Here is a 12,705-nt window from a genome sequence, read left to right on the forward strand (position 1 = left end):
CTCTAATCATTTTGTTATTTTCATTACTATTATTTTTAATGTTGTAACCTTCCAAGATTTTTTTTTAAGCGTTAAAAAAGTAACGGAGCCGATATGTTATCTGACCAGAATCCTTTTGTCACTGCTGATGCTCAAGACTTTCAAGGTTTTAAACATGATTTTAGGCAATCTGTGAAAGGCTCCGGTCCCCCATGACCTGTTTTGGATGTGTGAGAAAAAGGGTGGATATAAACCATCCCTAGTTAACTGCACTAGTTTACAATATACACTCCATTTTGAACTTATATATATATATATATATATATATATATATATATATATATATATATATATATATATATATATATATATATATATATATATATATATATATATATAAAAGATCACCCTTAACAATGAATGTTAAGCATTTCTGCTTGATAAGTGACTTAATGATTATCAACTCTGGCATTTTTTAAGACTGATTTTACCTCTTCAAATTTAAGCTCAGCCGGTGAAAGCAGCCAACAATAAAGGTGTAATGACTACAATCTGTCAGCTTTTGAAACCGGGGGCTTTCATCACAAGTCAAAAAATTCAAAACCCATTACTTAGCTCAATTAAAATCAGCTAGATTTATTCAGTGGCATTTACAAAAGCAAGCACTCACTTGCTGTCTGAATACAATATTACTTAAGTGCAGCTGAACCAAAAAGTCATTAAGGTGGACCCCAAAAAGCTTGCATGTTATAGTCTATGAAAACAAGGCTGAGTAATGGCAAGTCTAAGCACCTGCTTCACAGAAAAGATAACATTCATGAAGGCCAAGTGCTTTCTGTTGTGTTAGCATTTATAATCCAGACATAAAAGTTACTGCCATTGTTAAATAGTCAAACACATGTATTTTAATCACGTAATTTCTTACATTTGTACAATACATGTCTTGGCTTTTTTGACAGTGTCTAAAAGACTTGAAAATGTACATTTCCCATGACACCAACACGGAACAATTTTGGTAGCCACAATAAAATATGTAGTCACATCTGTAATGAAAATTTTGTCTGACAGCAGAGTTTTACATAGCGAACAGGATAAGGAAAGCCACCATCAAACAGAACAGTCCCATAGCTTCAGACAGGGCGAATCCCAGGATAGCGTATGAAAACAGCTGCTGCTTCAGAGATGGGTTCCTGCAAAGAAAGGAAGAAAATAAGATATCAGTACATTTACAGAACACACAAGGAATCAATTAGCGTTATAGTGAAGAATAAAGACACTAAAATTAAAACAAACCTAGCATAGCCAATGATGAGACTACCAAACACTGTCCCAATTCCAGCACCAGATCCAGCTACTCCGACTGTGGCGGCTCCAGCACCAATGAACTTGGCGGCAGTGTCAATGTCCCTGCTGATAGCGCTGGTCTGGAAGCCTCTCAGTGTGGCCTGGCTCAGGGGGCTCTGAGGCAGCAGAGCAACACTGCTCTGTAACAAGAGAAGAGGCACTGTAAACACTGTCCTTTCGCTGCCCGCCTCAATGTAAACATCAGCTGACATTTAAAACAGTGTGGCAACAGATGACAGGAGTAATATAGGAGGCACAGTCTGAAATTTAGGGAAATTTTAAGCAGTTCTGTCACACCATTAATCAAAAAAATTGCCATTTTACTGGCAAGTTTTAAACGTAAAGATAAACTACAGAGCAGAAATCCACACATAAAGGTTGAACTATTTATTGCATGTGTGTTTTAACTTGTATTTTATTTCTTTTAAAACTTTGATCTGTTGCTTTCAGACACTGCAGACTTGCATAGCTGGTCTTTATCTTTTATGGTAAGCACACGGAGTTTACGTATTATGAAATGTGCTATACAAAATTGACAGTGGTAATTTAGGTAATAATTTCCAACACTGCACTGTTAAGAAGGGCTGTAGAAGTTGCAGAAAGCCTGCATTTCTTCTTACCTCTGATTTGACATCAGGCCTGGACAGCACAGAGGCAGACAGAGGTCGGTAAAGAACCCGGGAACCAGCACGGACCTGCAACAACAACACCAAAAACACGAATAATGAGTCCAGATAAACAATTTACATGAATGTATGCTCAGTATCACACAACAGATGTGCACAACAGTGGCAACTATTCCCCATTTGTGGGTATGTTTGAAGGTGGATGACTCCTTGAATGTCACAGTGTAATTCATTGCAATGTGTGACCTATGGCGCTTAGTGATGACTGCAAGTAGTATTAAAAGTTTACTGTTGAGCAATGATGTTGGCATATTACAATAAAAATCCAGTGCAAGTTAGCTAACACCCATTTGTGTTGTCATTCAAACTGGTTAGCCTCCAAAACCAGTATCATGACCTTGGATAAAGACACTCCAGGATATATGTACGTGCAAGCTGGCAGCCCAAACGGAAAATGTAACCATTTCTGTATTGTTTGCAAAGTGCGAGGTCTTGTGCACTCTGCGCCTTGTTCTGCTAATAGAAGGCCTAAATGACCTTAGCTAGCGGCCATAATGGGAGCTACGTGCTAAAGGCTAACGCAGGATTATAGATGCATTATTATTAACAATTTTAAAAATCGCATGCGTAAATTTCATGAACATTGCACCCATTCTGCCGCCATTAAAAAGGAATGTGAATGACTGGTTTAGCATTAGCCGGCTAAGCTCCCGGCCTAGTCTGATACCCTTGCAGGAAAGCTGCAGTCAAGTTCAACCAGAGGCCCACCGGCTTTATTAGCGACATTAAGAGAAGTCCGACTCAAAGAAACACACAGACGAGGAGAAACTCACCACAGCCGGCGTGGAGACGAACTTAGCGCAGGCGTACATTTTCTAGTTTAGGTAGTTTTAACCGGTTCGGTAAAATCTGGTTGAATCCCGGGTTTCTCTATGGAGGGAAGATCGGAGAGAATTAAGGTCAAACGGGTGTAAAAATGCCCAGTAGAGAAAATAACAGCATTCATAAGTGCATTCACATCCGTTCTGTATGTTATCCTCACTTGCCCACTGCAATGCGAAGCTTAAAGAGAGGATGAAAAGGGATTTATAAAGATACGTTTCTCATTCAAACTGCCATTACACACTTACCGACTGCAGAGGTCGAACCACAGTGGAAGAGTGCGCATGCGCGATGGGGTGTTCGTAAGATGCCCGGATGGTGACTGGGCAGGTCGTTTCAAAAAAACTTTATTGAAAATCAGCCGGGAAGAAACTTTATCAATAAATGTTTAAGTACGTTTTTTTAAATTTTAATGTGAGAAAAAAAGTTCAGATGGACATTTAAAAATGTTTTGTACTATTGGAAATGGCCAGTTCTACTACATTCAATGTTAAGAAATCAGATTTTTTTAAAGTTAAAAAAAAAACAACAATTACATTTATCTGCTTTTCCAATTCTTTCTTATCACCAATCACTGAGTCTGAAGCATTACTTGATACTTTTCTATATTTTTTAAACAGGTTTAGAAGAAGGATGTATTTCATTACTGAACAAAATCATGTAACTAATTAACTCAAATAATTAAGTGGCAATGTTAAGTTTTTGAGTAGGGATACTTAACATCAATTTATCCACTCTTAAATATTTATGTGTACCCACACACATCCTCAGTCCTGCTGTGAAAATGAGTGATATTTTTTTAAGTGCAGATACATGATTAGTTTCTCTTTCTCTCGTGTAATATATTTGAATTTAACACGGCCAACACTGTGAGACCATTTTTCAGGTAGAGGTAGAATTCAACCCCACATTTCAGCATTAGTTTTTCTCTCATAACAAAACCTGCCCGCTGCTGTCCACCTCTATCACCTGTTGTGGTGTGAATTTAACACTCTGTCCAGGGGGACTGATGACTAGGGCCTATCTATGCTCCTCACAGGCTGATGTTGGAGCTGCAGGCTACCAGCACCAGGCAGATTTGTAATCGTGATGAATGACTCCACAGCAGCTGGTCTGTGATGGAAAGGTAATGAGCATGGGGAGCATGCCTTTGCTGCAAGCTGGCTTAAAGGAAGGAAAGTCCCACTGGCTCCTCAGATATGATCTTTTCAGTTTTACAATGAACATGAAACCACAGATTTCTGACCTCATAACCATTGAGTGGGATCAGTCAGTAGATCATATATGTACCAGAAACACAGAGGAAGACAGTGATAGATTTTATGCATTGAGAAACACATAACAGCTGCATGCTACTCCATTCTATTGTACTGTGTTGACTCTGTTCTGGTATAATTCATTTTATTCTGTTATGTACTATTCCCTTCAGATCTACAATTGTACTCCTGTTTATTCTAACCCATTCAGTTTTATTTTGTATTCAGTTTTATTTTGTTCTGTTCTATACTATTGTATGCACTTCTTTTTAATGATATTCTGTTCTTAAATGTTCCATTCTGTTCTATTTTATATCTTTATATCTTTGTATTTGATCAGAATCTGTGACCTATGTTTATTTGAACTTTACATTGCAGAATTGAAAGGTGTTTGGAAGCTTGCATTACAGACCAGAGCCAAGCATCTATGTCGCCACAGTGGATCTGCCACACCTCACTCTATCCCCAGCATCATCCACCTGTCACACCAATCTCCTTCTGCATGTCCTCCTTCATTACATCTCTAAACCTTCTCTGTGGTCTTCCTCTTGTTCTCCTGCCTAGCAGCTTCATCTTCAACACCCTTTGTACAAAGTATCCACTATCCCTCCTCTGCACATCATTTCCCCCTCTCCTCTCTAACTTTGTCTCGTAACTGCTCAACCTGAGCTTTTCCTCTGATATACTAATTTCTAATTTTTTTCCATGTTGGTCAATCCCAATGTAAATGCTAATATCTTTAACTCTAACACCTCCAACTTGCCCTCCTGTCTTTTTCTCATTGCCGCTGTCTCCAACCTGCACACTGATTGGCAATATCTCAAATTACAAACTTGTTATCTTGTTATTGAACCATTGTATGGTGAGTACAGCCTGAAACATGTACAGATTTTATAACGAAGAACAAGGTCATTCTCATTGAGGTCCAGCAGAGGGAGCAATAGGGTCTGATGTGATCAGAGCCTTTGTTGCTGGGGTCATGGTAACAGCACAAAAGAGGAGAGACACCAACCCATTCCACAGTGACACTGTTATAAATTTCCTAGTGAATTAGTCATTAATTGTGACATAGCAACACTCCTAAAATACTTTTTATATATTTTTCTGATTCTATGTCTGGTTTGGACTAGAGCTCTTGCACAAAAGACAAATAGAGAGCTTTCTTGGCAAAATTACCATCTGACAGATTCAATTTACCCCGTTGCAACTGAATTGTGTTAATGCACAATGTAGAATGACAGAACACACTTTATGTCCAAGTGCTGCGCAGCAACTTATAGGTCAGAGCTAACCGTATGATAAAACACGAAGATTTACAATATATTAATTGCAAGACGGCACACATCAAAGTGGCCGTTAACTACCTGAGGTCAATGTCATACTGTCTAATTAACCGGGCAGCGGCTGTGTGGTCCTACATGGCTGTGGAGGGTGGAGAGAGCAGCCGATCCCACCCCCCTCCCCCCGACACCCTTTACCCACCTTTTACTTCCTCCCATTCAGAGGCACGCACGCACTCGCTGTCTGAGTTCTTGCATAGAACACTCTGAGACATTCCATTTGCATGCCCGCCCCATCAAGCTGGATGCACTCAGACTGGTAATAAAAGGCATTGACCCCCTTAACCTTTATGAATTACAATTTGTGCCTGCAGCACGTCCTGTCAGAGGCCTCAGAAAAGCAGGCACCTCAGCCGGGGTGTGTGCGTGTTGTTTTGCAGTTGTTAAGGAGAGGGGAAAAGGTTTTTACAGCTCCTCGTCGGAGCTTCTGACAAGCAGGGAGGAGGCGGTCTGACAGCAGAAGCAAGGTAGGGAGGGACTGCAGCGCTGCTGATGGCTCCATGCTAATCTCTATCGCTGGATCCTGCACTAAACTACTGAGGCTCCTTTCTTTGTCAAGAACAGGGAAACACAGCCTGCAGGGCTACAGTTCACTTGTGTTCTGCTCCTGGTGTTTTTACTCATATGTAAACCTTTTAAAATCTGTCTGTGGAGAGAAAAAAGCAGTAAATTGTAGGATGGGAACACTTGTTGAATGGTTTAGATCACATAAACACATGTTCAATCTAACAAAGAGTTTCTTAACTTATTACTTACTTGTCTGCTTTAAGCTTACAAATATATGCTTGTTTTAAACTGGAAGTGGGTTAAAACAAGCAATCTGCAGACCTTTAATGATGGAAAAAAACAATAGTACATTTCTCAATGTTTTCGGTTTTTATGCTGAGACTGTGATTGTACCAATTAGCTATCTGAGAATAATTAATTCAGTATTTTTATTTGTTTGTGTAGCCAAAATGTAAATTAAAGGGAACCAAGTATATAGCCCTATGTGTTCATCAACACATCAGTCTGATAAGCCTGTTTTATTCTTTCTGTGCCAATTAATAGTTAGCAGCAAGGTTCTCGAGTACTGAACAGGGCAGGTTTTAATGAAATCAAATACAGCATGAAATGAGGAGCTGGGGGGCTTGGTGGGTTGCAAAGTGGGTGACAGATGCAGCCGTGTTTTTATGCTCACCGTACACCCCTGTCACATGGCGCAACTGTGCATGTGCAGTTATGCACCTCTCAGTTTTTCTAACCTGTATTGGCTTATGGTGATCTGCTTTTTATGAAAGCACCTGGCCAGTACTTATAAAGGTTGGATGCTGTCTATCCTTGTGCTTCACGTTTTATTGCTAGCTGTGGAAATTGTGTTCGTCACTGTTCTCTGTATGCTGTTGCTAAATGGTCATCTCTGTACATCCATAGACTTTCCCACTGGTTGACTTTTATCTACAAATCTCTCCTTGGGCTGGTTCCTTATCTCTGTGTGTTTATATGTGTAAAAGCCGCAACCAACATAGCCTACGCTCTAGGGATGGGAATCAAGAACCGGTTCCTAGTAGTCCAATTCCTTGGAATCATTAGTCTGCCTACCTATCGATCCTGCTAATCATTTCTTGCACTTGCAGTATTATCAGCTGATTACAGTTTGCGTGTCAGAGGAGGAAAATAGTGATGGAGTCTAGAGCGTGGATATGGACATTTATTTTATTGCACAAAAGGACGAGAAGACTGGAAGTGGAAAACTGCATCAAGGACAGAAACAACTGCATTATGGGTGCTAACGAAACTTCGGTTCTTTACAAGCATCTGCCAAGACAGCATGCTAACGCTAAGCTAGCCAAGAACCAAGAGTAAAAGCTGAGTGAATCCAGCAGCCAGATCCTTAACTTCAACAGGTGACAAGCAGATCAGCAGTCAGGCTGCAGCCTTCCTTTCTACCTGTTCACATTTCTAAAGCAGAATTACTATGGCAATTGCTTTTTTGTGCTGGTTTTCATCTTTGCTTTGTGTGGTCAACTTTGTTTTCTAATAAGAGAAAAATCTTAGCTAAGTGTGTCCCCATTAGGGATTTGTGTTGGTTTGGGGTTCTAGCCTCAAGTTTATATTGTTAAATGGTGACTATGATTATGACTGTGTTTCAGAACATTTTACAGAGTAACATTAAAGTAATGTAACGAGTAGTATAACAAATTACTTTTTCATTGCTTTGCTTTTAAGAAAAGGGTTCTGTGTAACAATGACTTTTTGAATAACGACCACAATACTCCAACAAAACAAAGAAGGGAAATACCTCAACAAATATGCAGAAACATTTCACCTCCAACGTGCATTTAATTTGCATGAATGCTGCTTAGCAATGGTGGTGACTCTCAAAACAAAGCCAATGACGACCCAATAACAATAGATAAGAGAATCGACAAGTGATATTGTATCCCATCCCTACTGCACTCTCACAACATCATACAAATGCTTGTCCCGAGAATCAGAACAGAACAAACAAGAGTTGATATAGCAACAAAACAATTTAGGCACATAAACCAATCATTTTTGCTAAAATATTATTCGAATTCAAAGAAATATAAACACAAAGTCCTTACAGAAATAAGTGCCTATAACTTCAGTTTTTTTCTAGTACTAACACAAAATTAGGTAACTCTGGTGCTTGTAGTTTTGCTTCACAAATGAAAAAATCCTGAGTGAAAGAAACTATTCTGGCTAAATGTATTCATGCAGTTTGGTCTATAATTATCAAACCACTTTCACATTTTCGAATGCTAAGAGCCAATATGTAGCAGGAAAAGTGGTCTCAGTTTATTAATCATTATATGTTCACGAGAAAAAATTTCCAAGCCCAGCAAAGCTAAAAAATGTGACTGCTCCATTTCTCGTGGGTGGCACACTTGGTAATTACTGCACTGATGACCATACGCTATCATAACACTTGCAGTTTTAGTCCCTAAGCAAACTGGAGAACAGGTGTGAAATCAGGTGGCGACTGAATCCAGGTCACAGCTCTGCAGAGCCGCAGGTTGTGAAAAATTTTAAGAAACTGGCAGTTCTTTAACTCGTGTGGAAAGATTCTGAGAATCATATTCAGCGAGAGTACAGACAGCCTTCAAGCAGCGGCTCCAATAATCCAGAGCTGGAGTATGCAGGCAGTTTCCTGATACAGCTGAAAATCATCCCACAGAAATGAAGCAAGCATTCTTTATCTCGAAAAGATTTAAAGGACATTCACAGAAATCAATTTTTCTGCGAATCCATAATAACACTCATGTTTGCGCTGCTGCTGAGCAGAGCAGTTGGACGTGGTCTGGGAAATGCTGAAGGCTGCAGTATCATTAGTCTTCATCCTGACTTTTTAGCTAAGTCTGTAACACCCCTGCATCCACTGCATGCCCTGTTCTTACGAGCATTCCAGTGAACAGGGTGATTTTATTAAATTATTCCTTAGCAGAAGTACTCTATTGGCCAATATTGGCTGGATTTTAAATAAAGTTTAAAAACTGACATTTTGTTTTTCACAAAACACCAGCTTGAACCGAGCTTTAATCCCCTTTCCTCTCTCTGTTTAACATCAGGAAATTCAGTCAGCGACTGCGTGAACAGGAGCGTGGCTGACAGGGGCAGCCGTGCGATGATTGGTTTACGGATCTCTGCTTTCTGTAGTGACTTCAAGGTCACTAAGATTTACAATCAAATGGCTTATGACACTTTAGTAAAAACCAGCCAAAGCTGATGACAGGAAAAGAAACGAAGGCGATGGCGTTGGAGGAATCTGCTTGACCTCACAGTGTGGTCCATGACTGGATGTGCTGCCGTCTGTTTTTATTACAACAACCAACACAGATATGCACGTGAGCAGACAGAAGGTTGTTAAGGACGGCATATGGAGAATGAATTTGATAGACAGACACTATATGGTGCACACTGTATAGTAGATTATAAGAAAGGTGTATTTCAAGCTCGAGGAAAACTGCAGTTTCAGTCTACTACACAAAAGAGCAATTAAATATGATTTAAAGGCCAATCTGTAATGACAGTGTGCTGCCCCCTATTGAGATATTACTGCCCTACTACTTATAGTTTTAGACGGTGATTTAGTGTAGTGTTCTGTCTAGCTCGGTTTATTTCAGTCATCACTCTGAAATTTAATGGCTGGGTGTTGATTTAAAGTGCATTTAACTGCTAAATGTGTCTTTACCTGAGTGTGGCGATGCTTTGACAAAGCTTTGTACTCCTCATGAACAAAACAAGTCTCTATTTTAAAATAATGATGGGTTTATGATATGCAACTGACAAGCAGCCCTTTAACTAATGTGAATATTACCTCCAAATGACTAAACAATAAGTGGATGGGAGTTTTGTTTCAATCATCAGCAAAATTAGTGGATATGAGACTTATAATATGTTCGGCATAAACTGAAATTCCAGGCGTGTTTACTTAGCACTGACACGGAACGCTGTTGATTTTTATGGGAGGCATATGGCTGCTTTTTATTGTGCTCAATTAAATTGCTTTAAACTAGGATCAACTTTTTGGTGCGGCAATTCATTCGACAACGTCTCCTTACTTAGAGGTATTTACCGTGCGGCTGCTGCAAACGCCGCCCGCACAGTGCTCACATACTGTGGTGTCAAGTATGAGGCTGTCACAGCAATATTTACTGAAAGAGCCCTTCCTGCTTTTAATGGCCTGACCTACATCCCAGTTCAGAGAGCTAATAAAGGGCAGTCTGGTGTAGGTCCTGGTGCTGCACAATGTCACTCACAGATGCCCAACTCAGCAAGATCCGGAATGCTCAATTAGTTGCTTTTATAGGCCTCATTAATATGCATTAACTCTTTTTCCAGTGTACGTGCACAGCCAAACAGTTGCTCCTGGCCACATATTAACTAGGTAACAGATTTTTAAAACCCTTTTGAAAACATGTTACATTGTTGCACTATGAAAAGATATTATGGAGATCTAAAAAAAAAAAGGAGGGGGGTTAGCCTAAACATGACTAAGTAAAATATCCTAATACATTGGTGGAAGCGCATTTATGAATTTTAGCTATTTTATTATAATTCACTAGTTCTTGGCTCTTCCTAATTTTCCAATACTAGATCTGACTCTTACCATAAACACTGATAATATACAACAGCTATTTAAAGACTAGTTGAAAACAATACAAAACACTACACAGCAGCTATAAGGAGCTTGATCTTTACATTTACATAGAATCCCAGCTCAGAGCCCCAGACAACAGATAGCTCATCACAGAACCCCACACAATCTGGTACCACTCCTCCCACACAATAAACCGATGTGGCACACAGCAAGCTGAATCAATCATGGCACTTTATTATCCTGTCACTAGTCTGCTTCCTGCAAGTGTGTTTACCCTGTCCATGGCCCTGCGATTGTGGCTGTTCAGTGTACATTAAGACAGACATAATTGAGATTGTGGGCGGCCGAAAGTACGGGGCTCAACCTGTTGTCGTTAATCTGTCATTTTGTCGAGAGTCACAGCAGCGGTGACCTATAGAAGGCTCCGTCTTGGAGGCACTGCTGATGGTGCTTTGTTGTTCATGGCAGAGGGCCTCACCTATTTTAACTTTATTGGTTTGCCACCAACGGAGAGCCCAAAGAAAGTGTGATCTATTGCCCAACCTCTGGCTTCAATTTCTCTGCTCTCGTCCTATCCATGCTCAGTACTTTATGTTCGCAGTAACTCTCTTAAAACTCATCACCTCTACATTACATAAAGGTATTCATGATTTGAGTTATTAAGGGTCAGACCTGTTTGATGAAAAATAAGTTGAAAAACGCAAAGGAGGAACAGTCACGGCCCATGTAATGAAAGCTTAATGCTGCTCTGTAATAGACTAAATTATTACAGGCAATCAATTTGAATTAATTGGTAACCCTTCAGATAGCTGCAGCCTCCCTTTAAATTCGATTACTGATGGTTCTGCTGAAAATTTGCCTTCACTTTGTATAAATTAGAGCTCTGGAAAAGCATTTACAATATAACAAGATATAAATGAATGCAATCGTACCGTTGGAAAAGGTACTTTTTACAATCGCACACCATATTAGAAATAATAGCTGAATCTTGCCTCAGCGGACTGTTATTAATTACCTGGCAAATAGAACCTGTCTGTTTTCAACCTGAGCTATAGCGGCGGCGAGAGATCACCAAAGAAAATTAAACAGCAATCAAACTACATTTCTTTCATCATAATTCTGATTGTCAGGATCACCTTCCCCGAGATGGCTCATAGCATAACAAATCCTAGTTTTTATTAAGTGGCTCAATTTGCTGCCGTTCATATTTCATATTTATGCTGCATTACAACAGTGTCATACGTGTATCCTCCGTTCTTGTTATTTCTGGTATGCAGTGTGATTTAATAGATAAGGAAAGAGGGGAATGTTGCCATGAAACTGGATCTAATTGATAGTTTGAGATGATGTAGCATATAAACAGCAGTATCTGGCTTCTTCTGAGCAAAACAGCACAATATCTTTACGCCACACCTACACAGAAACAGCAGCTGCAACACGGAGCCCCTGGAAGGCTTTTTTTTTAAAATCACATCATGCATTGCTCTTAACCAACCATGATTTTTTTTTACACTGCAAAAATTCACAAAGCAATTGGTTAAAACCTCAGAGAGGATGTAAGTATCTGGCTCGGTGTCTTCACAATGTTGCTTCTTTTATAGCGGGGGGTTATATCAGCCTGGAGACCCATAAGTTATGAAATGTCAGGATCCTATGCATTCTAATTGAGTGTGGAACAGTTAATGGCTGTGGAAATTCAGCCGCTTGACGTCTTATTCCCCTGTGCGCCGTTTCACAGCCGAGCCCATGAGCCTCAATTAAATGACAAAATGGGCCCATTCTTGAAAATAACAACAATAAAAACACAAGCCTATAAGGCAATAATATCAGGTCTCACCTTGAATCAACAATGGCCACAGCTTGCAAATGGCTAAGAGCTGAAAGAGGAGGTCTTTACGAGATCATTTTAGCAGCAATATGGCGCTTGAGAGGTCTTTATTTATTAGTTAATCTACTGCTGATTATTTTCTGGATAAATCAATTAACTGTCTGGCTCATAAAATTTCAGACCATGGTACAAAAAGCCTAAAATCAGCATCTTTACATGTTCCTGTTGCATCTCAATAACAGTCCTCAAGCTGGAAATACTGAATGATGGAATGATTGGCCTTTCTTGATTATTAGATCAGTTACAGATCAAACAGACAGCTGATTCAGTGCACTACCACAATATT

At 39.7% G+C, this 12,705-nt stretch overlaps 1 protein-coding gene across 1 annotated transcript; it reads right to left on the minus strand.

The window, feature by feature from the left end:
• Positions 1-595: 595 nt before the first annotated feature.
• On the minus strand, positions 596-3,149 carry atp5mc3a (ATP synthase membrane subunit c locus 3a). Its single transcript, XM_005723496.1, has 5 exons — positions 3,080-3,149; positions 2,783-2,879; positions 1,944-2,018; positions 1,273-1,463; positions 596-1,169 (listed from the first exon to the last, which is right to left on the minus strand). Exons 2-5 carry the CDS (start codon positions 2,819-2,821, stop codon positions 1,055-1,057), a joined length of 420 nt encoding a protein of 139 aa, XP_005723553.1. The 5' UTR covers positions 2,822-2,879; positions 3,080-3,149; the 3' UTR covers positions 596-1,054.
• Positions 3,150-12,705: the final 9,556 nt, after the last annotated feature.

The sequence above is a fragment of the Pundamilia nyererei genome, unplaced genomic scaffold (genome assembly GCF_000239375.1).
Source record: "Pundamilia nyererei isolate P.nyererei 1_Seehausen unplaced genomic scaffold, PunNye1.0 scaffold00009, whole genome shotgun sequence".
NCBI lineage: Eukaryota > Metazoa > Chordata > Actinopteri > Cichliformes > Cichlidae > Pundamilia > Pundamilia nyererei.

What these genes read in the sequence shown, in the direction of transcription:
- atp5mc3a (XM_005723496.1), bottom strand. Translation starts at nt 2,821, where the DNA reads ATGTACGCCTGCGCTAAGTTCGTCTCCACGCCGGCTGTG. An exon ending in GGCCTGATGTCAAATCAGAG is followed by an intron (nt 1,464 to 1,943) that starts GTAAGAAGAAAT and finishes CTCTTGTTACAG; the next exon opens with AGCAGTGTTGCTCTGCTGCC. An exon ending in CTCATCATTGGCTATGCTAG is followed by an intron (nt 1,170 to 1,272) that starts GTTTGTTTTAAT and finishes CTTTCTTTGCAG; the next exon opens with GAACCCATCTCTGAAGCAGC.